This window comes from Ictalurus furcatus, chromosome 3 (assembly GCF_023375685.1).
Source record: "Ictalurus furcatus strain D&B chromosome 3, Billie_1.0, whole genome shotgun sequence".
Taxonomy (NCBI): Eukaryota; Metazoa; Chordata; class Actinopteri; order Siluriformes; family Ictaluridae; genus Ictalurus; species Ictalurus furcatus.
In genome coordinates, this window is record NC_071257.1 from 4186977 (window position 1) to 4214888 (window position 27912).

The 27912-nt window shown below is 40.6% G+C and overlaps 1 protein-coding gene across 1 annotated transcript; it reads right to left on the reverse strand.

Annotated features, from left to right (window-relative positions):
- Positions 1 to 453: 453 nt before the first annotated feature.
- On the reverse strand, positions 454 to 22299 carry zfand3 (zinc finger, AN1-type domain 3). The gene is made up of 6 exons (XM_053620429.1): positions 21656 to 22299; positions 6130 to 6170; positions 5091 to 5261; positions 3730 to 3795; positions 3082 to 3243; positions 454 to 2216 (listed from the first exon to the last, which is right to left on the reverse strand). The coding sequence occupies exons 1-6, from the start codon at positions 21730 to 21732 to the stop codon at positions 2062 to 2064; spliced, it is 672 nt and encodes a 223-aa protein (XP_053476404.1). The 5' UTR covers positions 21733 to 22299; the 3' UTR covers positions 454 to 2061.
- Between the last annotated feature and the right edge of the window lie 5613 nt (positions 22300 to 27912).

Here is a 27912-nt window from a genome sequence, read left to right on the forward strand (position 1 = left end):
AAGATGAATGGAACGATTTCGTGGAGATAGATTAAAGCATTAAAAAGTATGCTTTAATCTTGTGTGGACATCTGATAAAACTGGAATCTCTCGTTTCCATCTGAGACACTTGTTTGAAATAGTTTAACAAGTGGACTGGCCTTCTTAAGATATTAACACTCTGTCAGATTACTTCACTCTGAAGAGAAATGAATAAGAAATGAGGAACGACACTGAAGTCTAGTAACACACACACACACACACTCAGCTTTACATACACCCACTCTCTCTCACACACACTATATCTATCCATCTCTCTCTCTAATATATATATATCTCACACACACGCGCGTATATACATATATATACACACACATACACTTTATAATATACACACATATACATACATATCATATAAACACACACATTGCTTTCTGCTAAAAGATTTAAAAGCACCAGAAAACCACAACAGGCTTCACTAATCCAGTTTATTCTTTTTCAGCAAAAAGGAAAGGAGAAAAAAAAAAGAAAAAAAAAAACCCAAAGAAAGGCTACAGAATTATCTTATCCATACTGCTTTTTTTATCTCTTTAACAATGTTAACCTAAAGAGGGAAAAGAAACGCAGCTCTATGCTAGTGCGAGTTAATCAGAAACACAAAGATGGTTAAATAAGGATTTCTTTAAGATACAGGATATTCACTTATTGTCTTCAGCGCTGTCCTTTTAACAGAAAGGAAAAAAAAAAAAAAAAAACGCTTTAAAAAAAAAAAAAAAAAACCTGTATATTCAGCACTCTGCCTCCAACCTTCAAAACCCAGTCCCTCCTAAAGCCACTTGGAAAACGTGACGAATGAGATAACCGTGTGTTGGGAAGGAAAAAAGTGCAAAACTGGAAGTGAGAAGAAAAGTGAAGGATGAATGAAAAGGAGGGTCAGAACTGGGGTAGGTGGGGGGGGTGGGTGGGGGAGACATGAAAGGAGGAAAGAATCATTTTGAGAACTGTAGCTTTCTGGAGGCAGAGCATCACTAAATACATCATATGGGGTCTGACTGGAGCTGCAAGTTTACAGAAGTGTATGCAGACCTGAACTACAGTTCCCGTAAAGCCCTGGGGCGCACGATCCCGAATGAACCCGGTCCGAAGGGTACCGATTTAGCTTCTGTCCATGTGCTGGGCACACACAGACCACATGTGGTTTTTGTGTGTATATGAACGTAATATATCAAAACAACTCGGGTGTATGTATAACTGTGTGTGTGTGTGTGTGTGTGTGTGTGTGCGCGTGCAGGGAAATGAGTGTGAAAAATAGAGGCCTCTAGAGTGACAGCACACGGTATCTCCAAGGCCAACGAACGGGTGGACGTGAGGGTGTGTGAGCCACGTCAGACCCCGTTTCCGATTCGAATTCGGGTTAAAGAACGATCGTGGCGACTGGAGGCAAAATGAAAAAAATTTATTCTCCAAACAGACCGAAGGAAGTTAGGAGGTGGAACCTGATTCCGCTGATGAGGGCGAAGGCCAGTCCTGATCACAGATCTCGTTTTCCTCAGCTTTGTAGGCCTGATGGAGGTTTTTTTCATGTTGGGAATGACCCCTGACCTAGTGACCTTATACTTGAAAACCTAAATTGAGATAACGACAACAACGACAACAACAGAGGGATATATGATTCATTTTTGAAAATTATGATGGACTGTAGAATCGAAAATGGCAGGGGGGAAAGAAAAAAATTAATCTGAGATGATGGCAGCATGCCAAAAACACCACTAGATGATTCTCTTTTTTTTGAGATGGTGTTCTTCCAACAAGATCCAAAGGAAGGATATTAAGACAGTTGTGAGGAGTGTCACGGCCAGGAGATTGCGTGCGTGTGGGGGGGGCTTGGGAGGGGGCATGTGTGTTACATTGTTCAGCACTGAGGATCTAAGCACCACTGGCCTCAGTTGAATCAGGGGAAGTGAGACTGGAAAGGGAATATACAGTGTGTGTGTGTGTGTGTGTGTGTGTGTGTGTGTGTGTGTGTGTGTGTGTGTGTGTGAGAGAGAGAGTGTATTTATGTATGTATGTGTGTGTATGTGTTCAGGAACACTCCTCTCCGATGCGCTGGCAGGATCGGCCCACCTTACGGTCCAGCTTGACCATCTTAAGCACGGCTTCCTCTCTCCCACGACCCAAGTGGTCGAACAGGCAGTCGTGCTGCTCGGGCAGCCGGTGCAGCATGCAGAATACGTATCCTAAAAAATAACAATAGTGAAAGTGTGAAACAATCCATTTAGAGCTGAGACTGGTTACCCACACACACACACGGGCTTGTTAAGGAGCTTATCACACTTAATATGTGCGCTGTTCTTAACGAGAGTGAGTGATGATTAAAAGCTCAGCATGCTTCAATTAAAGCTTCGCAATTACGGGTTGTGCGGCAATGCAGCTGGAACGGCACAAGTAAACACACACGGAGCCCGCCCACACGCACCCACACACACACACGCTCTTATGGAGATAAAAGAGCTGTTATGGAGATAAAAGAGGCCGCTGAGGAGCGCTAACAATAGGAGTCATTTGATAGAAAGAGCAGAGAGAGATAATCTCCACTCGGTCCTGAACTGATGAAGGATCGGCGTACGAGCGTTAGCAAAACGACAGGAGCCGCCATTAACGCGACGGCCGCTGCGGCTCACTTACAGACTTATTTAACCGCTTTAATCTCATGATTAACCTGCTACAGCTAGGTGAAATGACTACATCACGTTCATATAAAAATCTAAAATATTAATATATACTATAAAGATATAGATTTTATATATAAATAAAATCTAAATATATACTTTTCTTCTATTCTTCGTTGCCCTAATGAAAGAATAAACAAATACACAGTTACCTATATAATCGTATAATATTAGCAACATACGTGGATGGATTTTGGATCACGTTCATGAACTCACAGCATGAGAGCACTGGGGAAGGGGGCGGGGCTAGCAGGGGTGCCAGTTTTGGCATATTTATAAATGATGACTCGTACCAGAATGCATCTGGAAAGAGCCTGGCCGAGTGGCTAGAGGGTGCAACAGGACAATGCAGTTTATAAAACCAGACACTGACCACAGCGGCATGAGCCCAGCTCCTGCTGTACAAGCTCGAGTTTGGTTTGGCAGCGATGGCAACGCCTGCGGTTCTTCTGCTTAGGCCCTCGCTGAGATTCTTCAGAGGACTCGCCGACACGCACCCGCTTCTCCGGGGAGGCCTCGCTCTCCGAACCCGAGGCTGACAAAAGACACAAAAAAAAATCAATTACGACGATTGGGTGTTTTATAACTGTTTTAAAACGGTTCTTAACATTCCCGGCTTGCTCATGGTCTACGTACGATCATTCCGAGCTTTGTAGTTAAAAATGAAAGTTGATGAAATGTGTACCTGTTTTATATAACAAAAAAAAATCAAAAATTTTAATTTCTGGCCTCCACATCTGGTGAAGAAACACGTCTGAAGTGTACGTCCAGACAATATTACTCAGCTTATGAATGCAAGATCATCATCAAAGTGCACACACCTAATTTCAGATATTCAGAGTATTCTGTTTCTCGCATCAAACAATAAATTGAATACCCTTCATCAATAGCGGTGTTGACTCCATCCCGAAAATCCTTATTAGGCATTCTGGTCCGTGAAATGAACCAAGGCACACATTAATGCACGCGCGCAAACACCCTTGGACGAAAAAAAAAAAAAAGTCAAGGACGCAGAGTGTACCTGTATCACAGGGCCGTTTCGTCGGAGTAGATAGCGTGCCTCGGGCTGTGTCTGTACTCGAGACTTCTGCAGGAGACGGGAGGAAAAACAGAGAGGAAAATAAGTTAAGAGGTCCAAATCCTTAGACTAGAAAAATGTCCACAAAAGTGTGTGGAAATTTGCAGAGGAACTGTACTCTCCTTTCTTATCTATATTGATGCTTTGGCAATATTGCACGTAAACAATCATGCCAATAAAGTACTTTGAAACTGAATTGAGAGAGAGAGAGAGAGAGAGAGAGAGAGAGAGAGAGAGAGATAGAGCACAAGAGAGTGAGATAGAAGGAGAAACGGAAAGATAGAGTGAGAAACAGATTTTTAATTGAGAGCGAGAGAGAGAGAGAGAGAGCGAGCAAGAGATAAAAGGAGAGATGGAAAGATAGAGTGAGACAGAGACTGAGAGACAGAGGGACAGAGAGAGAGAGAGAAAGCGAGACAGAGACAGAAAGAGAGAGAGACAGGTAGAGAGAAACTGAAAGAAAAGAGCGAGAGAGAGGGGGGGGGAACAGAGAGACAGGAAGAAACTGAAAGAAAGAGAGAGAGAGAGGCAGGGAGGGCGAAACTGCGCAAAAAAAGAGAGAGAGAGACAGAACACGCAAGACAGAGCAATTGAGAGAGAAAAGATTGTGATATAGAGATAACAGAGAACAAAACAGAGAGAGAAAGATGGAGAGGGGGAGAGAAAGAAAGAAAGTGAGAAACTGAAAAGAGAGGGGAGGCAAGAGAGAGCAAGTAAGACAGCAACTGAGACAGAGAGAAAAGACAGATATAGAGAGATAGCAGAAAACAAAACAGAGTGAGAGAGAGAGAGAGAGAGAGAGCGAACATCTGGTGGCTTTATATGTCCAGACACATGGTGCTACAAATGACTAACTGTAGCACCTCAGAGTATATTTAGTTCACACATAAAGCAGCCCCTTTGTGTTAATAATTTAGTAGCTGTTATTCCTTTCAAGTGACCGATATATTATGGCCAATAAATACCTCACATCTTGGCTTATACGTCCGTTTATACATCCCTAACCTGCAGGAGGAGGAGCTCTTAATGAACACGTTCACACGCTTGTTCTGTCCTCTGCTTTAAATGAAAGCTTCAGAATGTGTTGGTGCTTTTTACGGATATGCTGCAAACAATCCCAACCCCACCACAGCATGACACGTGACTGCGGTTCACAGGAAAATAATCAACAGCGGTATGGTGTGATGTTTCAAACATACAGGAATAGGTCAGATTTCAAAAGGTGACGCGTGTGGTATAGCGTAACTAAGGTAGGAAACACTTCAGGATGTGCTATATGTACTATTAAACATCCCAGAGCTCACCTTCCTGTTTAGAGAGAGGCGTGGCATCTGTGGACGGCCCCTCGGAGCCCGAGGACAGGGTTTGGCTACTGCTGCTGCTTGTCTCATTACAGAAGACGGCTGATTGGCTATTGCTGGAGCTGGGGGCGGGCTCTGAAGCGCAGTCTTCGTCTGGTTGCTTCTTCTGGATGTCTGAGAGAGAGAGAGAGCGAGAGAGAGAGAGAGAGAGGGTGAGCATGCGAGAGGGCTGAGATTGAGTGAGGCATGGAAAAAGAAGTGTGAAGAAGGCTTAGAGTAGCAAAGAGTAGACAGAGCCTCTCTCTTACATGCGCCACACACACACACACACACACACACACACACACACACACGTATCTTCTTTTACACAGAAAATTTAAAGAGGTGTCCGTATTCTCTTCCTGGCAAACGGGTCTACTGCCATGAGAAAGTGATTCGGAGTGATTCGTGAATCGACTCGAGTCGACTCGACTGCAAGAAGTGAATCAAACATGCCATGTTTTTTGGATAGATTCGACTAGCTAAACTAGAGTCTAGAATCAAGAAGACAAACACTGGACGTGACGCACAAAATACTTCATGCATTTACATTTATATAATATATTTAAATACTGGGTTCAAAAACAAAAAAATGAGCCCGGAGAACATTACGCTAAACTCCTTGCGGCCTGTTAATCAGAGTATTTGTCAATTCTGTTTAAATATTTAAAACAGCCTAATCTTCTAAAGAGCTACGAGGCAAGACGAACTGATTTAACAACAGTTAGGATAGCATAGAGGCGTCAGCGATTAGGTTAAAGCAGAGCCGTCCTTTGTTTTTATATCAAATGCATTGTAACCGGTGAGAGCTCATAATCTCGTTCATGGGCCCAAATCTCTAGACGGAACCACTCTCGAGTCATTTCCCTTTTCTAGCACGCTTACTGAACATGGCTGGCAGGAGGACATGCATGCTGGGAACCTCGTCGAGAGGTCACGAAAAAAGGCCACACCCTCGTGCTTGGGATTTGAATTCAGATCTGCAATGCACACGTTCTCTTACCTGCAAAACATTTGGAGCAGAGGTTCATGGTTTTGCTCGACCTACAAGAGACAAGAGACAAAAGAACACACGAGGCAGGTAAATAAACAACGTCTTGATGTTTCTGAACACATCACGCTCGTTACGACGAGAACTCTGGTTTGTGTGCGAGCGAAAACGGACGACCGTGTGTTACAGTGCGTTCTGTCTCACAAGCTCTCTCCTTCCGTGTCTGTCTTTCAGCGGTGCTCTTTAAATTTCCTCGGAGAGCAAGACACAAACAGCGAGAAAACAACAACGCAGACGATCGACCCTCATCATAATCAACCGCAATCATAATCACCACCCAATCAAGAAGGCGGATGACGGCGCGGAGAGAGATGACGGCTTTCTGGGGACAAATAATGCATATTAAGTGGGTAGTACATCTAGGAAGTAAAGACACCATGTGTGTGTGTTCGCGTCGGTCTAATCTGATTGGGGGGGAAAACACTTCCTACACAGTGTTCCAATACTGGCTTTACATTTTACTTTTCATTCAAAGAGTGAAAAAGTAAGCATGCCGATATGGGACTACAGGCCCGTGCCCGGGTTATGGTTAACCTTGTTGCCGTGGTAACAGCCCACAGTGATGGTAAGCTTTTGTTTGTGGTTAAAAAAAAAAAAAAAAAAAAAAAAAAAAAGACAATTTCCATGCACATCATAGCAAGACACTATTGAACTTAACTGAACTTGAAGTGAAGTAATGTATTACATTAATACCAAATTTGTTGCACTTAGCATAGATGAGACTGTTCTAGAAACATGGCTGGATGAAAGCTCTTGAGTGGGTGGGGAACCCTGTGGAAAAAGGAAAAAAAAAAAAAAAAAAAAAAAAAAAAAAAAAGGAGTACAAAATGTATGCTAAAGGCTAGGATATCCGTCTGTTTTCAGTGCCGCTTATCCGATACAGCGGTGGTCAACAACCCTCTTCCTTGAGATCTACCTTCCTGCAGGTTTCATCTCCAACCAAACTCTAACACACTCGTTTTAGTTGATCAAGAACTTTTTAAGGCAGTGATTAGATGACCAGGTGGGCACGATGACGGTTGGAGCTAAAGCCCTCAGGACGGTAGATCTCCACTGATACACAGGTCACGGGGAATCCTGGAGCCTATCCCAGGCTATTCGGGAAATAATTTAGAGCCACCAATCAGCCTAAAACGCACGTCTTTGGACTGGGGGAGGAAACCGGAGTACCCAGAGGAAACCCCCGAAGCACGGGGAGAACACGCAAAGTCCACACACACAGGGCGGAGAGAGTGATCGAACTCTCAACCCCGGAGGTACGAGGCAAATGTGCTACCCACTAAGCCACTGTTCCCCCCCCCAGGCTAGGTATCAGTTAGTAGTAGTATGTTACTATATAAATAAAACATGCCAGTCAAACCAATCGTGGACATCGTGTATTCTGTGACTTTAAACATTATCCGTAACAGAGAGTGCCAGTGACGGCCGACCCGAGCGCGAAAAAAAGGTCTGCGATGAATTGTGCGTCCACACGCGTGTGTCGTGAAACTCCGAGACTTCAGTTCAGCGAGCACTGAGCCACGTGAGCATTCTTTCCTCCTCCCTCACCATCACTCCCTCTACACCTTCCTTACAAGGACAGTTATATCAACGTATTAGTATTCGGACAATCTGTGATTAAACAAAAAGTAAAACAATTTGAGCTGAATTTTTTTTTTCTTTTCTAGAATTACAGGTTCACCAACGCTGCCGTGCTCTAAAGCATGAAGTCTTGATAGCCGTCCCGAATACTGCAAGAAACGCTTAAAGATGCCTTTGTTGAATTTCTTCACAGGACGTTTAGCTTTTATTCCACCAAGTGAACTTTTCTTGACGGGCGAAGGAACGGTTTGACCCGGACACACCGCGATCAGATGCGACTTCCTTTCCAAAAACATCCAAGAAATCCAAACAGAAGCAATAATTCGCGTTTTCAAAAGTATCAAATTTACATTTGGTATTCATGCAGCCGAGTACGCTGTACTTCATACATTATGGATAACAGGAGACATGTACTAGGATCTGCACAAAATATTGTTAAAGATGATGTGAAACGGGAAAAGCTTTTTTCGGACACGTTTCTGAGGAAAAACAGCAGGTTCGCATGGACAGGACGCTAGAATTTGATTGGCTTGGGGAAACTTGGGAATCTCTACATGTCTTGGCTGATTGCATTTTTTATTTATTTATTTTCCCCCGCTTGTTTTACAATTACGAGGACAGTTTTAGAGATGAGAAAATTTCGCTGCACTTTAGCGGAAGATTGCAGACCAAAATAAATCAATTTTGTCTTTTTAAGTGATTAGTGTAGATGAATCATGCACTCAACAGAGAGCTCACACGGAATAAAGGTCAGTTTTGATTTCAGGTTGTCTTTACTCATAATTGCAATTCAGGCTTGATACACCAGCAATATCAAACCACTTAGGAGGTTGTTTTCTTTGAAGTTTTTTTTTTTTTTTTTGGAGAAATCGTGAATTAGCATGACCAACGGGGTGGGGGTGGTGGTGGGGCTTCCATCAAACAGAAATCTGTGTGTTAAGAACTGATTCTTCATCCACTCAGGCTGTAAAGAGACCCGAAATGAATGTTTGATTAAAAGCAAGTGCACCTGTTTGGTCAAGAAAATACAGTCCCCTCCGAAACTATTGGAACAGTAAGGCCAATTCATCTGTCTGCGCTTTAGACTTCAAGAGATTTGGGTTTGAGATCTAAAGATGGCTATAAGACGAGAGTTTTAGGATTTCAGCTTCTATTTCCTGCTATTTACATCCAGATGTGTTAAACAACATAAAACACAGAACATTTTGTATCAGACCCCCCAATTTTTACACGAGCAAAAGTATAGGAACAGATAGTTCCTTAAAGTGTACCTATTATGGTTTTCCAAATATTACGTCTCATGTAGTGTGAAACATCGCCATTTGGGAATGTAAAAAGTCTGCAAAGTTTCAAAAATCAAAGCGCAGGACAAACGGAGTTAATGACTCCCCAAAGAAGGAACCGATTCTGAACAGCTGAAACGAGTCGTTAGTGATTCCAGACTTACTTCCTGTACTAACCTATGTAGGTTTCTAACAAAAAACCCCGCCTCTGGTCTTAATTTTTTTTTCAGATGGAGCTGAAACTCGTTATGGTACCGGGCGTTTCCTTTTCGACACACGCTGACATCTGACCTGACCAATCAGAGCAGAGTATGCTCTCTGAAAGGAGGAGTTTAGAGTGAATCCTTTAGAATGGATCATTTAACGAGTCGATTTTGACACTGGGGGGGGGGAAAGGTGATGCTGCAATTTAAATTATGCGCACATTAAAGTGTATTTTGACCTTGGATGCATGTAAATCTATTATATGAGACCTTTAAAACAAAATTATGCACATTTCAAAACCATAATAGGTGCGCTTTAAAGTACACCAGTGGTTTCTTTCTTTTTCAGGACATTCCAAATGGTTGTGTTGGCTATGCCCAATGTTAGTGCAATGCCTCAGGTTGGAAATAGCTCGCTTTTCTCCCATAGGCAGCTTTCGGATCTTCATGTTGGTTTATCCTTTTTAACAAGAAATGCACTCTTCACAGGTGAAACTGAAAGTTGAAACCAAGAGTAGATGTTCAGAGCTATTTAGTGTTTAAACAATCAATCTAGCAGGACACACCTGGGTAACAAGAAACACCTGTCAGTCACATGTTCCAGTAGTTTTGCACCCCTACGAATTGGGTGCTCTGATACAAAAGGATCTATGTTTAATGTTGTTTAAAACACATCTACATATAAATACCAGAAAATAAAAGCTGAAATTCTAAACTCTCTTCTCATCTCCATCTTTTGATCTCAAACCCAAATGTCTTTTTCGAACGCAAAATAATCAAGCAAACGCCGCAATATCTGGAAGAGCTTACAATTTTTCAAAATTACAGCAGATTTTATGCAGATCTGGGCCAAGACGTGACGCGTCGTGTGACGTCGTCAACCTTCGATTGATTCATATGCGTCGAACACGATACGGCTAAAAGGTCTCGTTTGATGCCGAACATCACTGAGAAAGACAGTGCGAAACAATTTCTGCAATTTAAGTAGATTTCTGCAAATAAAATTAAGAAAAAATTTCAAAGAAAGCAAAAACTCTGCGAGTTGAATTGAAATTTTGGAAAAAATCCGCAGCAAAATCGAGCGTCTTTGGCCGCAACAATCACGAAAAAATATCCTATACGGACGCTTGTGTTTCTCTCTTGAAGCTAGAAAGACTTTCCTGTGTTGGAAAACTTTGAGTTTTTATCAATTTGATTAGATAAATAAGAGAAAACTAAACTTGTCAGGGTGAACCTTACAGCTGGAACCTTACTACCATCAGAGCTCATGTGAGAGAAAATTAATCAACACCTTCCGACCAATCGGAATCGAGACCTCGACAGCGCTGTGGTATCAGAATACATTAACACGTTCTGTCCGTGTGGGCGAAATTAACGCAGGCCAACCTTTAACCGATGACATGACGTGTCGACAAAGTGCTGCAAAATAATCGAGACGTGCTATTTTTGTCTCTAACGTACAGCCATGACTTTTCTGTTCATTTAGCTCCTTAGGAAGTCAAGAATAGATATGAATGTAGTTACCAGGAAAACCGACTGAAATCACTCACACCTTCTGAGTTACAGAGAATTCCTTACTCTTGATTACGAGTTTATGGGGGTGTTTTTCCTCTCAAATCTAGTTGCCTGAAGTTCTGCGAAAGCGTTTCGGCACAAAAAAAAAAAAAAAGCGTCATTAAATGCTAAAAGTGCCGTACTGGAGCCTCGCATCATCAGTTCAGATCATTTTACCGCTTTTGTGAAACTGGGCCCAAGTCAATTACGACGAAATTATCTGCAGGGATTCTAAACAAGGTGCGATAGTTCAGGCAGTGCCAAAAGAAAAAGTTTTTCTATCCTGACAGACAGTCAGAGAGAGAGAGAGAGAGAGAGAGAGAGAGAGAGAGAGAGAGAAAGAGAAAGTAGTAAACATGTTGCTAGGTATGTGTGTTCTCTGCACTTTTCTCTCTCGCATCACTCGGAGCCAATCAAGGTCTCAGGGGGCATGCACAGGCAGGAAGAGGATTAATTTGACATCTCCTGTTAAATGTCAGCTGCAATTAACTTATGAAGGAAAGCGAGAGCACCAATCAAGACACAAACCTTTACTTTCAGCGGGGCGAAATCAAGGGAAAAGGCGAGAATTGAACGAGAGGCGGAGGGGAACGCAAATATCACCCCAGAGACGAGCAATAAGGACAAAACAATCTGCCAGACGATCGGTGAGAAGAGCAAAGGAGTACTGCCAAGGTACACACACACACACACACACACAGAGAAAACATCCTGATGTCGCTGACAGTGAACAATCTCGATTACTGAAACGCTGAAAGTTGTACTGGATACCAAATTACACGCAACTGTGCAAGAATACTACTAAACTGCGTGTGCTCAAAATAGTCTGTTGGGCTTCTCTTCATCTTCAGAACACTAATCAAGGTTACGAGACAATAGTTGGGTGTTCCCGACTTGTGCACCGGAGGGGGGGGGGGGGGGGGGGGGGGTTAGTATTTTTTATCTGGTTTATTATGACAAACTCACAATCAATTCCAAACACACAGAATATTACAAAATAAATTACTTCTACATAAGTTTCAGTTGATCATAGTATAAATATCGGGGGGGTGGGTGGGGGGTGGGGATTGAAACACGCTAACCGAATAAATTCCTTGACGCACATCCAAAAAAAGTCACATGATTGGATAACTGGCTCAGAAAAGTAAACATGGTGGAGAGCGAGAGGCCAGTTTCCACGGACGTGGCGCTGTTATTCCCAAATGTTGTGTGCGATATTCCAATTTTTCACATAAGTTCAATTCGCAACTTGGATGGAAACAAAGCTTAAGATCTTGGTTTTAACATATTTACTCGACCAAGAGTTACTACTCTTACAAGTTCAATTCTATACACATTTAAATAAACGGAGAACTACGGTCACAACGAACCTAACCAAACTACTGTTCGGTAATACTCCCTCTTTTCTTCAGCCTTCGACTTGACAACTCGAAACCTAACCCTAACCCTACTTCACTAACCCTAACCCAACTTCACGAACCCTAACCCTACTTCACCAACCCTAACCCTACTTCACGAACCCTAACGCAACTTCACGAACCCTAACCCAACTTCCCTAACCCTACTTCCCTAACCCTAACCCAACTTCCCTAACCCTAACCCAACTTCCCTAACCCTAACCCTACTTCACCAACCCTAACCCTACTTCACCAACCCTAACGCAACTTCCCTAACCCTAACGCAACTTCACCAACCCTAACCCTACTTCACGAACCCTAACGCAAGTTCCCTAACCCTAACCCAACTTCCCTAACCCAACTTCCCTAACCCTAACCCTAGCCCTGATGACCTTATCTACCTGCATGCACACAAAAGTCTCCGGTTCGAGCCCGGCACTCTGCTGCTACACAACTAATGCAGGTTATTTCATTATTCTCAGCGTAATAAATGCATTAATAATAAGAAACATTATACTTCTAAAAACACTCGAATCCGGTTATGCTCATGTTTTTATTGTTTAATCAACCTGTCTAAATTACTCGACGTTTTCTGCTATTTATTGTGCTGGATTTGTTTTGTTTTGAACCTGGAGGAAAAAATTAAAAATCGATTAATCATCTTAAACGCAGCTTAGAAATGAGAAGGACTGGAAAATCGTGTTACTTTACTGTCTTTCTCCTCTAATATGTCTAATAATTGTATTAAACTGTACTAAATCACAGCTGGTATATGCTATGTACGTATCTAGGCTTCTCCTACACTGCATTGTGCTGTTGTTCTCTGGCTGCTGCCTTCAAAGTCCTGTCTGCAATGTCCAATTTCCTCTGCAGGTATGTATGAAAAGAAGAGATCACAGCTCGCCCTCAGCATGTAGCGACCCCCAACCCCACGTGTTCACCCTAACAGCTTGTTTATCCAACAAGAAGCCTAAAAGCAGCAGGTGAAATCAGTCAGCCTGTCCCCCCCCCCCCCGAACCAGGAGCATCCTAGAGGCCCTAGATCCATCCTAGAGGCCATTTTCAGAACTGACCTCAGACATGATCGATTAAGTCGAATAATCCTTGCCACTATAATCGTTTCAGTATTGGTATTTCTGCTCCTTTACATTTTAGCAACACGAATCTCTGAACGCTTTATATTCAGCATGTTCCACGTCAAAAGGTTTTCCGACACGTGGTAGCATCCGATCTGAACGCAACATCTCAGGTGTCACAGGGCACATGTACCGCCATTTTGTCTGTCCGTAAGTAATGACTTGCTATGTTCACAAGATTCTGTGAAAAAAAAAAATCGTATGCTTTTAGCCATGCAAATAAATCATATAACTTTGAAAATCACTTTTAGAAACCGTCATTCGAAACAGGTCCGTCTGACGGACTTGGCTAGTTTCTTTATTCCAGGCCTACATACTATTTACATACTTCATTCTTCATAACGTTCTACACAACGGTATGGAATGCTAGTAAACCATAAATAGCTAGCTAATCCTCAAGTATCTTACCTAATTGGTTAGCAGAAAGTAGTATTTAACTCCACTGCCATACCGTATACTAATCTATTGCCAAATTAAAATGTCTACCTTTATTTTTTTTATTAAAAAAACAACAAAATCCATTGCTTTATATTATTTCAATATTAATCAAGAAATGAATCGTTATTTTTCATTGATACAAGCCTATTAATAGTGACAGTTTCATCGCCATTAGATTAACAACGATATGTTAGAACTTAACGTGAACAAACAGTTGTTCGCAGCAGCGCCGTGTATTCGCATCCGTAGCCAGTCGTAAGTCGGGGTGTAATGTCAGACCTAATCCATATACGTTGAGCAGAATTAGTTTAAAATTAGTCTACAATTTTGGAACTATAAATGTAGGTTGCGAGAAGTAGCACGTTAAAACTTTGTCGCAACCGGACGGGAAAGGCTACGCCCGTGACCGAGATCGCCGGGAGGTGGGGTTAGTCATTTTTACAATTAAAAAAAAAAAATAAAAATACACCGTGCTGTGCAATAAACTCAACTTATTTCTCTCTTGTATTGCGACTCCGTGTGCTTGTTCTGCTTGGTCTTTGGTGCGACGCCGAAAGAACTTAACTTTGCACTCGAATGCACTGAACGACAGAAGAAAGCAGCGTGACGTTAACTGTAAAATGTTTGAAATATTTTGTGATGTATGTTGCCAATAATATCAATTTGACCGCAGTCTGATTTATTTATTTTTTTTTTTTAATATCCGATCTGTAGTCTATCCGGCAATCTCTTATACAGTGTAGGTTTTTAAGTTAGAAAGTAAGGATACGATTGGCACCCTGTCCAGGGTGTACCCCGCCTTGTGCCCGATGCTCCCAGGGACAGGCTCCAGGTTTCCCCGTGACCCTTAAGGAAGGATAAGCGGTATAGAAGATGGATGGATGGAAGTAAGGATACATTAGCACTATGCTACTTCGTACGGTTTTTTTTTTAATACTCTGAATTTGAGCATGGTGGAAACGTACGTTAAAACTAGGATAAAAAGAGACAAATGGACTCCTCCCCCCCACCCCACAAATGGGACACGTTTAATTCAAGAGCTTCGACCTGAAAACGTTAACTTCAGTCAAATTGCTGGAAAATCGTTGCTGAAAACTGTGTGGTTAGAAGAGATCCTTGGATGTGCCTGGATCTGGATGCGGCCCTGACTCGCCATCCTGTCCTTATATTCTAGAGAAACCAAATCTCAAGACTAGGCAATTTCCTTCAGAACTTGATAAGCTGGGAATGAAGTTTCATATTTTCATATTAACTGTGATAAAGCCTAGCCAATTTCCAAGCAGAACTCGGTCTCATTAGACTCATAAAGCTGATATTGATGATAGGATTGCAATTTGGAAACTTCTGAATCTTTAAAAAGGCCGCTATAATGAGCGCCGACTCATGAATGAAACAACGACTGTAAAGTTCAGGTGCAGGACGCAAGCGTTAATTTGGGAGAGTTTACCATCATATGCAGAGGAACAATACATCAGTAAGACGCGCTGTCCGTTTTAGGGGATAAAATGTCACGAGACGGTCGGCTGCTCGGGTCTTTCTTAGCCAGATGTATCTAGCCGTCCAACTAGTTCTCAGAAAACTGAAATAAGGCCAAAAATATCCGTCACATGTCTATGAAAACTCCCTTGTGCTATGTGCTATACAAACAATCTCCTTTCCGCTTGCTACGCCTACACCTTTTACACCTTGTACCAACATGCGCTCAGCCTTTTCATTTACAGCTAGAACGGTCTTAATCAGGTCTCGTTCTTATGTCAATAAGTTAGTTAGCTGGACGTTTTGTACACTTTTCTGGCCACAAGCTTCAGCATGATGAAGGTCACAATCTGACCCGATTCTCTACATTTCTGCACGCTAGTTTCCAGTGATAAAACAATCTTTTTAACACCGCCACTCAAAAGGACTTCTCATGGCAGTACAGAGTGATATTTATGTTACAGGGGTGAACAAATAACACGTTTATCACCGAGCCCATCAGACAAGCTTCAGTGTGCTGCCCGGTCCAGTGTTTTTAGCTGCCTGAAAACTAACGTAACGACATACGGCGAGATTGTCGGCTAGCGGAGCGCGTTAATACCGACTACGAGAAACAAACCGTGTTTATGGATTATTGTTCTCTTCTGAACGTGGCACATCATTTTTTTTTGATAAACGCTCGGCGAGTCAACGTTACAGCTATGACCTGTCGTGTTCCATCCTCACACGTCAAAGACGTTATTGGTGTCTGGTTAGCGCCGATTTTCTCTCAACGTGCTTAACAAGTAGCTCATGCTATAGTTATTCTGACATTATTTAACAAGATAGCATTGAGTGTATGATCATATTGCCCAGTTCTACAGTCAGGTAACAAACCAGCGAGGCGTTTTTAACAAGTGGCTTGTGTTATCGTTGGTTACTAGACCCGAATCATCACCGGTCTTCAACTAGCAGACGGCTAAGATTTGATTCTTTCACGGACTTAGCGAAAACACAAGACTTCGCAACGTACGTGCACTTCACAGTTTTACGCCAAAAGAAACCATAACGCAGCTGTTCATTTATCAGAACCAGCACTGCCTGGGGCTGAAAGAGGTTTTCTTTACAACCTGTAATGCAGACACCAGATACCTTCCAGAACTGATCCATTTAATAGAATTGACCAGGCCTTCACGGATATGCAATGGAATAAGAAATCAAATTTGCCTATAAAATTATGAACGTTAAAATTTCTACAATTATGACGGCAAACAATTTGCTGAAAGCATCCCCGTCTAAACTAGATCAGTCAGCTAAATTTCGCATTGGGTCCTCATAAAATGGTTCCAACGCTACTCTTGCTCCTCATTTGATTTTTTTTATACTAAGGCTCAGACGTTACTGAAAGCGAAGGTCAGATTAAGGTCGCCGGTTTTGCGTATTTATCAGCATAAAAACGGTCCGATTTGCCACGCTAATCTTTTAAGCAAAGGAGGCGTTTGATTTAACTCGCAACAAATCGAACAGACAGAGCTGTAAACGTCCCCGAAATGTTTCTCCGTTACGTTTCTCTTCTCGTTGTACTACTATGCGATTTAAAACCTAACCGTAATTAATCTCGTTAAAATGGCAAAACAACAGCTCGGTGATCAACAAGATAAAGTTGACGTGGACTTTATCGAGGACCTCCGTATGCGCGGGCGATAGTTTTCAAGCCCCCCACGGCGGACGCCTGAAACCACAGGTAGTAGTGAACATTATATACAGTACGTACTTACGATAAAGTTCCGTAATAGCACAAATTTCTTTTGCTTTTTCCACAATTTCACAAACAGAACACCCGTTCTTACTATACGTCCTTGCAAACTCGGCGTTCGGTTTGTTTTCTTTCCATATTAAACTGAGAAATTTCACCTTTTCACTTAAAGGAAGCACTTTAATAATAATGATAATAATAATAATAATAATAATAATAATTTTGGTTTGATTGACCACTCAAGTTTTTGGTCGTTTTTTTTTGGTACGTGGCACTACATTTTTCCCAACGCTCACAAAAATCGGCATATCGCGTACAGCGAAAATATATTCATATCAAGTATCGCTATTTCCACACTTCATGAACCGCTCTGTGTTGTGGTTTACGAACGTCGTCAAATCTTTGATGCAGCGTTTTCACGACGTGTAACGGTGCAACGAAATACCTCGGATTTTAGGTTCATTTGTTTAAACAAAATTCTCTCACCATCAGTCGTTGCCAGTTGATTGCTGATGTACGTACAAGCTTCTTTTTTTTGGGACCGGAGCATTTACATTTATTTATGCAAATAAGGCTTTGTCTGGGGGTAAACTTGCATGGTTAATAAAAAACCAAAAATCGAGTCTTTTCATGTTGCTGGATTTTAAATTGCACCTGTTATGCTTTTTAAACGTGCTTAATTTTGTTTCATATGACAGGTTTGCATGCATCCAAGGTAAAAAAAAATTTAATAAAAAAAATAAACACTTTAATCTTCTCATAATTTACATTGCAGCATCAACTCTTTGTCCTCAGGGTCACAAGCAACTCGCTCAAGGATCCATTCACTCTAAACTCCTCCTTTCAGAGAGCCTGCTCTGCTGTGATTGGTCAGATGCCCCAGTCTGTCGTGATTGGTCTACCGCTTACAGCGCGTGTCGGAAAGGAAACGCAGACTACGATATCCGTGTTTCGGCTCCGTAATAACGTAATAATAAAACGTTTCACCTTATCAGTTTGAGCCCGAGTCCGATAACGATGTCTAGGAAGATCGACCCGAACCACCACCGCGAACGTGACGAGAACACGACGTTTCTCAGTGGTACGTTTATATGTAGTTTGGTAATAACGTGAGTTAGCTGGTTAGCAGAGGCTAACAGCTAAACAGGCTAACAACTGTGCACTGGCTTTACATGTATACAACACAAAACCACGCATTTGGAACACTTGGTAGAAAATATATACGTAAATAATTAATCATACTTACGGGTTGTGATCCAGAGACGTATAAGATGGTCCAAATAAAGAGGGTACGGCCCCGTCTTTAACGAATAATCGTTTCCTGCGTTGACTTCGGCTAGATTTGCGAAGCGGTCGTCAGTGAAATGACGGGCACACAAATGAAGTTTGGCGTTGAACTGCCGTGGTATCGTTTTTAAAAGGAATTCTAACCACCGACGCTTGAGATCCTCGTCCTTTGGGAGTCCGTGAAAACAACGTCTTCTAGACATGAGCCTAACTCTTTCAGGACGCAACCTCAACTGTAGCGTTTGAGAGCGGGTCAAAGTACACGTCGTTCGCCAGCAGCCGATGAAGACCAGAGGCGGGGTGTTTTTTATTGTTACCAAACTACGAAGGTTTATACAGGAAGTAAAGTCTGGGATTACTGACGACTCGGTTCAGTTGTTCAGAATCGGTCGATTCATTCGCAAACAGCCATTTACAAATAAACGCACTACACGAAAGGTAAATATCTGAAAAAAGCGTAGTAGGTGCACTTTAAATCTCTCACTAGGTATGTTTCCATCCACATATTTTTACACAATTTTTTAGGATATCGCTTAAAAATAAACACTGGATGGAAATAACACCAGATGTGAATAAAATCTCCAAAATGCGCGTAAAAAAAAAACTTGCAGTGGACCTTTTTTTCCCCCCCAATAACAGGACATGCGCATAAACTACGATGGAAAACGAATGGTTTAACGAATAAATTCCTCGACGCACATCTAAAATAAATAAATCAATCAATCAATCACGTGACTTCGCCGCAACAAATCGTGCGACTGAATAACTGGCTCGGAAAAGTAAAAATGGCGGACAGCGGGACGCGCCAGTTTCCACGGAAGTGACGAGTTTTGTTCTTTTGAACAAACGGGACAGAAACGGTGGTTTCTTCGCAAATGTTTTATGCGATATTCCAATTTTTCCACACGAGTTAAATTCGCAACTCGGATGGAAACGTAGCTATTCTGGAGACTTCTACAAGAGAAGGACTTTAACAGAAACGTTTGTTGGAATATTATTTCTTTTTTAAATAATAATAATTAAAAAAAATACCACATCAAGATGACTTTTTTTTCCACCCCAATACAAAATCTAACAAAAATCCAAAAATTAGCAACATTCTGTGAAATCCTTCTGTAATATCCTTCGAATTAGGGATAGGAAACAGTATGCACAATTTCATAATTTTTTACTTCTGAATATAAAAAAATGGAAGATTTGTGTTTTCGTTTGTGTTTCGTAATTATAAGGCTTATAAAGGAATTTATAACTTGCTATGAGGAAAAGTACCGAAAAGTACTACGTTTCAAGAAACGGACAAAAATATACGACGAGAAAGAAGAAAAGCACTCGGAAACTGAAAACAGTGAACTCGGTGGCAAAAAACATAACACGGTCTTCAAATAAACAGTCTTTGTTAACAGTTTTCTAAACTTCCTTTTCGCTAATCAACAGCGCTTTACTCTCATTGGCTAGTGAGGTTTGGATCGACAGCACCATGAACCGGAAGTAGAGACCTCAGTGGTGTGAATTTTGTAGCGCGTTCTGAATATTTATGGTGTTTGTACTTTGTAGAGGAAATGACTTAGTCAATGTATTAGTTCGTAATTCATAGTTGAGGTTTGGGTAGTCTCGTACCATTATTTTTTTATTTTAAGAGATGAACTCTCGAGAGCGGCACGGCACGTCATCATCCTCCTGCTCAGCTGAACGCTCGAGCTGTCGATCCAAATCTCACTAGCCAATGACAGTAAAGCACTGTTACGCCCCACCCAGATGTCGGATTTGTGCCAGCATGCCGAACGTAAACGTGCGTAAATGAAAACCGTTAACAAACAATGTCGTTTATTTGAAAACCGTGTTCAAATTTTTCGCACCGAGCTCACTCTTGTCGGTTTCAGAGCCCTTTTCTTCTTTCGTTGTATATTTTTGTTCGTTTCTTGAAGAAAAATGATATATAAACAAACAAACAAATAAATAAATAAAAAGTTACGTCCGATACTTTTGGCCCAAATCGGACTCCGTACAAATCCGCTTCCACCTCACCGCTCGGTGCTGAACTCTCAGACTGCTCCGAAGATCCTGATTGGTTTTCTGTGATGGCAGCTCTGGCAGTAATTCAAAACTCACACGTTTCTATTTAATAAACTAATTCCTCTCGCGTTTCCGTTTCTATCGCCACGCTAATAAAACGGCGTTGCCGTGTAACAAAAAGCAAACGTATAATCGTTGAAAGGTTTTCTCTAAGGAGAGGTTCATAACGCATGGAAGGAAGGAGCCTCCAGTCTCAGGGTCAGGTTTTCCACCATGGCCAAGTCTTCACGATGCTGTGCTTCGTGGTTTCCTGGTGACACGCTTGATTTTATCATCATTATTATTATTAACTTCAAGAGCGTCGACTCATAAATAACGACAGGAACACGTCTCAAGTGACGACTTGTCTCGCTGACCGTTCCACGACGGTCTATAGATCTATATACGTATATAAATATACACACATATACAAAAGTTTCACATACTGAAGTGGTCAAACCCAGTGAAATGAAGATGTTCAAAATCTCGTTTCTACAGGAAGTGTCTCGTCTTAACAATCATTTAATTCCTACATAATGGATAACCAAACCAGGATAGGATTAGATACTGTGGTGGTCGTGATGAAGATTTTGCTGTCACCTACCATGATCACTCTGCACTCCCAGTACACAACATTATACACATTAAACTCTTTTTTGTTGTTGTTCTTCTTGTGTCAAATGGAGAAAGAGACTGTGTGCTTTACCCTCCCCCAGCCCTATCTGATGGGCTTTTACAGCGTTGCGCATAAGGACTCCACCTGTGCAACTGACAGCTTGAGATCAATGATGTCCAAAGTGGACAAATAAACCAAAAGTTAGTTGTTGGTGTTTTGCTTTTGTCTTGTTTCTTAACTAAGTGGATGCTTCAGACTCGGTCATTTCCCTAATGATAATACTGTGATGTTTAAAAGCCAGCAGCTGTGCCACTGAGCCCACAGTGTTGGGCTGGAGATATAACCTGTCAACTTGCTTTGCTAGCTTTAAGCTAATTAATCAATCGGTTCAATTCAACACAGTGTGAATATCCTGCTTTGAGAAAACGTGTACGTTTGAAATGTTTTATGTACATCGAAGTAAAAGTGGAAAAAGGACAGTTGAAAGAAGAAAAGAAAAGAAAAGAAAAGAAAAGAAAAGAAAAGAAAAGAAAAGAAAAGAAAAACAGACAAGCCTCCCCACCCCCATCCTGGCCTACTCAAACAATGGGCACCAACTGACAGTAGCCCCTGGAGCTAACGGTTAGCTAGTTTTGCTAACAGGACGGATTTCCTTCTCCGATTCTGACCAAGTTGTATTCAGCTCCAAATAGACACCGTTTTCTAAACCAGTGGACCTACCCCCAAAATCCACAAGGACACCGCGGAGGTATAACGTTACTCGGTGGCTTGCTCCGTTCGCTCCCTGTGTCCCCCATGATGAAGTGTGAAAATCGGCGACCTCCTCTAAAGAAAGACCGGGGATGAGCTAGCGGCCTGTTTGTTGTGGGGGAAATTCCTCAGCCAGTCGTTTCCCGAGTACGCTTTGTAATATAATCCTCGGTTCAAAAAGCACAACACACGACACACACGTCGCCGAGAGCACGGACTGAGATGATGTTTTCTGATTAACATGCGAAAAAAAAAAAAAAAAAAAAACCTCGAGAAATTATTAATAGCCGCGTACAGTCCGACGGACCGCACCGGGAGCCGAGGCCGATCAGCTGGAGTGTGAGCGCTACCAAGACCTCCACAGGGGTCCATGCTTCTTGTCGAAAAGTTTACAAAATCGAACTTCCGATGTATTTACAGATCGACACATATCTCTAAGGTTTACGTAATCATACGTTTAAAAATATACACGTCTATATACAGAGAGGTACGTTTTAATTAAGGTTTTAATCGCAACACGGTTTCCGTGCACCCCCCGGAATACATTGGAACAGCCCAAGCTGTATTCCTTGTTTGTAAAGCGATTTGTGATTGAGAAGCTCTTGTAGAAAAGCTCTGCTCATGACTCCTCATCCTCACCCTCACGTGTATTATTATTATTATTAATAATAATAAATTGAAGCTTAACCATATTTTTTTTAGTTAAGCCTTTTCCATGGTATAAATACAAGAAAGTTGAATGACGGGTCAGGTTTATAAAATAAAATAAAACACACAAGCCATGATCTTTTGATTTATTCCTTTATTTTATCTGGATCAAAGTGTTTTGCTGTTATAGTATTGTTCCTTAGTGTGTACACTGTGCATATAATAGGCATTGTGTTTAGATTTCACTGCTGAACATCATTATAAATCCAATAAAATGAATTATTTGTGGGAGTAATGACATTCGTGTAAGGCCATCATCAGGAGAAAGGAAAAAACAACCCCTTTTCTGTTACTGTAAAGATCATCCCTGTATTATATTTTTGCTCATTTCACATAAATACTTAGGGATGTAGTTTATACATTTACAGTTTATCAGGCAAACCAACTATCTAGGGACACTTTGTAGATATACAGTGCCTTGAAAAAGTAACGCTCAGCATGACGCTACCACCACCTTGCTTGACTGTGTTCATAATGAGATTGTGTCACTTTAATTGCACACTGGATTTAAAAAAAAAAAAAATTATATATATATATATATATATATATATATATATATATATATATATATATATATATATATAGTGGGGTGGGGTTTTTTCTTCCTATTTGAGCATTATGGCCTATTTTGTGTAAATTAATGACATAAAATCCCAAGTTCATGTCGGTTCTGGGTTGCAACACTACAAAATGTGGAAACATTAAAGGGGGGTGAATACTTATTAATTCACAGTACATTTACTGTTATGCCTTGTGTCCGATCCGCCAGTGATAACAGAGCACACCAGAAACATTCCCATTCGCAACACAGCAGTGACACTGACATGCTTTTAAACACTGTATTCATTCTGGCCACTTCATTAGGCACATGTTCATATACAGTGCTGTTGAATTCTTGAATCTGGATGGTCAGAAGGTGTCGATCGATACATAATCTAAGGTTAACTATTAGGTTAACAGATTTTTTAATTTTTTTATTTAAAGTGCCGGTTATTTAACAAAGAAAAACGTATAATTGTCGACGTGGTGAAGTTTTCTGTAAGGAGACGTTTACTTAACATTTTTGGAAGGAGTCTCCAGTAACAGAAGTTGAGAAAGTCTTCAGGATGGAGGGCTTTGCACTTCCTGGTTGCGTGGTAGCATGACAAGCTGCATTTATTCTGTCTTATTCATTTCAAGAGAGAGATGGGAAAAAAGAGAGGATGATGAATGAGGGAATGACTGTTTATAGCTGCTATGTCGTAAGCAATAATAGGAACTAACTTGTTCCAACATTAAACGTAACTATAAACAGATAAAAATTCTATGTGGTATAAGAGGAATAAAACACATTGCGATAGGCTGCATCATACTACCCTACCTATCCACCCATCCATCCATCCATTCATCCATCCAAATAACATCTGGTCAGAATTAGTCCATTGGTGGAATTGTGTTGAAAGGGTGGCTAACACAGATAAGCTAGTGGTAAGTAAATCTATAAACTGGTTAATGAATGTACCTGATAAAGTGGCCACTGGGAATACTCATACATATGGAGCGATTAATTTTCAGTGCGTCACTTTTCTTTGCATCGGTTGCCTAGTTCAGCTTCAAGCCTGGAAGTCTCCTGAGACTGCACCGAGCAACTTCACCGAGCAACGTCACACGTAAAAGCATCTCAGTTTTGTCATAGGTTTCCTTCTGCGTACAAAACAGGTGGTAATGAAAAAGAAAGAAATAGCAGTGCTTTCTCAAAGGAGATTTGATTCATTTAAAGGGAGGCTATCAGGCAGTAGAGTGTACAAAGGCCTCTCAGAAGCAGTGAAAAAGATACATATAGTGGTTGAAAAAAAAAAGTTTTACGTTTTAAAACTTTTGATGAAAAACAGGTTATTTTATCCATGAACAGCGCAAATCAATCTTATTTATTCCGACCAAGAATGTAAATTAGGTTTGCGACAAATTCAACATGTGAAAAGCATGAAATACTTCTTGTTTTCAACGTGAATAATAGCATCCTTAGAAATAAAGTGTTAAATAAAGTATTATTGTTTGCTATCCTCCTTAAAACAAAAACTTCACTGACATAAAGCCCATACATTTTTCTCCCAAGGCACAAACAGAAAATGTAACTTTTTTTTCCTGAAGAGTGTAATGTTTGCTTCAATAAAGCATTTGGCCTAAGGGCAAGTTGGGTTTCTTTTTTGCATTATTATTCTATTTATTATTGTTAACTATAGTTATTAGCTTGTTTGGCTGGTCACCTGAATTGAATGGCTTTAAACCTCAGTGACTCAAAAACTAGTCAGCCTACAAATAATGTCAACTTGGGCTTGTTCTGTTGGTGGAACCTTCAATAATAAAAAGCTCCTTGGGTCTAATAAATAGGCAGAATATTTTTGCACAGATTTAAACAATGAGCCTAATATTTGAAGAGTTGGATTATGTTCATGAAATAGATCTGTACTACGGGGGTCAGTGGAAGTTATGCTGTGGCATACAAGAAAGTAAGCTGCTTAAAATATGGATAACAATTCCTCTAGCAAGATGTCTAACAACAACAACAACAACAACAATAATAATAATACTAATAATAAAAGAGAACACAAAGAATAATTGTCTGATAAATATTCTGCTATGTGATCATGTCTATTGTTAAAAGTGCTACAGAGATAAAACTTTTGAATTGAACTGAATTTAGATCTACACTAGATTTTATGGAAAATAATATGGAATAGTCTGTGTGAATCCAGTGTTTGAGTCAGAAATACACCAGACTACTCCTACATGATGAGAATCAGGATACACGTCATAAAGAAGCAGGCCACCACAAGTCGCCCTCACAAACTGCTTGTTTTGCACTCAAAGGCGTTGAGAGGCGATAAGATCGGCAGTTCTGCAAGCAAATTATTTGGTATGAAAATTTAAACAAAAAATTCTAAACATGAATGAAATTCTAGTGTCCGTATGATTTATTCTTTTTACCAGGTTTTACTTGCAACTTGCAGTTTCTCCGAAAAGAAAAAAAAAATGCCTACAAAATTGTAACAAAACTCATGGGAGAGTCATCAGAAGGTTTACTTGATTTTGACAATTTTCACAGACTTAAAAGGATAGTCATCCTAATTCTATTGATATGGTTTGCCTTTATTTATTAAATCTGAAAAAAGAAAAAAATTCTGACAATTATGGGTAGGGGAAAGGAAAATTGAAAGAAATGATCAAATGGCAGCAGAAAAGAATAATCAGTAGATGTCCAGTTTTATTTTTTTTAATGTATAAATGCTGTTTTATTTTCCTTTTTTTTTTTTTAAACCAACTCTGGCATGAGTGTTGAATTTACTTATCACATTTAACAACACAAGCTGTTTCAATGCGACTGAAACTTTGTCATGTAGCGTGTGAGCTTGTGATCCCTCAATCCGCTGATCAAAGCGTCGCTAAAGTACCACAAACTACAGAAGGCTGGTGCACTCAGCTCAATTAGAACTAAGCGTCTTTGTTTCCGCTTCACTTTGCAAATTCTACTGAGGATAAAATCAAGCCTGTGTGAAGCCGTGTGACATGGACCCGGTGAAATTATAGGGTTGGGTGTATCTCAGAAGCTAGTCTTGGATTAAGGGCTAGTGTAGGCTAAAAAGCTTGCTAGCTAATGATGATGGATTGTGAAGTATTTTAGAGATATTTTATAGAACCTGCCGCTTAGGTCCCGGCAAACACATTCCTGTACACAATACAATATATGTCCGGCGAGGAAGGTTTTCGTTAATACGTGAATCTTGAGAAATGTTTCACGTGCTCCACTTAGTCTGAAAATTAAATTCCACCCTGTACTCAAGATGATTATTCTTCAAATCTTCTTACTGGAGGTAACCAACAATCCCAGCTAAACCTGACAGAGGTCACGGGAATGAAAATGAAGAAGTGTTGCAGATGATGTGCTTATAACTTTTAAAAAAAGAAAAGAAAAAAAAACTCCAATAAAGTGCAATTACTCATCTAAATAAATCCTCTTCAAATGTTAAAGCGTCAACTCGACTTCATTCAAGGTAAAGTAGAACATGATAAACTCTTCAACTGACTTCAGGTATGAACGTAAAAGAAGAAGAAGGATTCACAACAGAAAAAGGAAGGTCCCTTTCACCAAGGAATGTAGGAAAACATTAGCTAATGCTAACTACCAACAGGTTCGTTCAGTCTCTGAAATGTTAGCTAGCATGAAAATAACTCTGACCATACAAACTAGCCGAATGCTAACGCAAACTAGCTGTCACATCTGTTGTTAAGAATTTAGATCAGTAAAAATTTTACTTTAAAACTGTAGGTAGCTAAGTGACAACTTAAGCTACAGAAATGTAGCTTCTTTAGCGCTTCATGTACTTTAGAGGTCCCCTTCACAGAAATGAAGCTAACTACAAGCTACATAACAAGAGTAGGCTAAGTACACTAAAGCTAACTTTATGATTGAAGTCATTTTTTCCTGCTAGTTATAAATAGCAAGCAAATTAGCATGTTGAACAATTTATTCTCATTTTTCTTTTCACCACAATAATCATGTAACAAAAAACAAAAACAAAGAGTCAAAGATCTGGGTCAGTGCTACTGAGCTGCCTCCATAAGAGAAGGCTCCAGAGCACTAGCAAAATACATTCATTAAACAGTCCACCTCAACTTTACATAACAAATGTGTGTGCCCGTGCTGTAGTGTGCTTTAACCCATCTAAATGCTCTGCGTTTACTATTCAAGCTAAGTGGAGACTCTCATTCATTTCACATAACCTAATAAACACCTTTATCATTTCATTCCCCCCTCAGGTCAGTGGGAGAGAGAGAGCTAAGGCGTTATGCTAGCAGCCATTACCTTCAGTTCAGCTGTGCCATATACTACCAACAAGAGCTACATGTTGTTGGATACAACTTGTTGGATGATGAACATAATGTGTGAAGAATTTGAATTGAAATACAGTTGTGTTTATCGACACTACTCCATTACTTTGTCAATAAATAAGGAACTATTCTGCATTCGACTTACCTCGGGAGTGAGAAATCGGAGCTTGGGATGATTTAATGTCACTTGCTGAACTTGGGAGTTGAGAAGACCATTTTGAGCTCCTGACTAGGAACTACCAATTCCCAGTGTTTTCTCTGGTTTTTCTGGGTCGTGGGACGGGAATTACAAGTTACCAGCTCTACTCCAATGCAGCACAATACCTGAAGGGGTGTATTGTTAAGAGGACATTCATCAACGATGTGTAACAGAATTACTGTTACCACCAGAAGTCTGTATTTTTCCTCACAAAAACAGCATTTATTAATGAACAACACGGCATCCTTTTTTTTTTTTTTTGGATCTCATCATAGTTACATTTAATGTTGTATGTTGTGGAACATCTGTGAGACAAGTTAGTTCCAGGTTATCGCTTATGTTACAGTCGCTACACACCGTCTCTTTTATTCTTTCTTGAAGTTAGTTGAGGAAGAAGAAAAAAAAGAAAAGAAAAAAAAGCTGAGAAAACAGGAAGATGCGAAATCCTCTA

Coding starts and splice junctions, on each gene's coding strand:
- zfand3 (XM_053620429.1), bottom strand. CDS start 21,732: ATGGGGGACACAGGGAGCGAACGGAGCAAGCCACCGAGTAACGTTATA. Junction 5,262..6,129: donor CTGCTCCAAATGTTTTGCAG/GTAAGAGAACGT, acceptor TCTCTCTCTCAG/ACATCCAGAAGAAGCAACCA. Junction 2,217..3,081: donor GCTGGGCTCATGCCGCTGTG/GTCAGTGTCTGG, acceptor GTTATTTTTTAG/GATACGTATTCTGCATGCTG.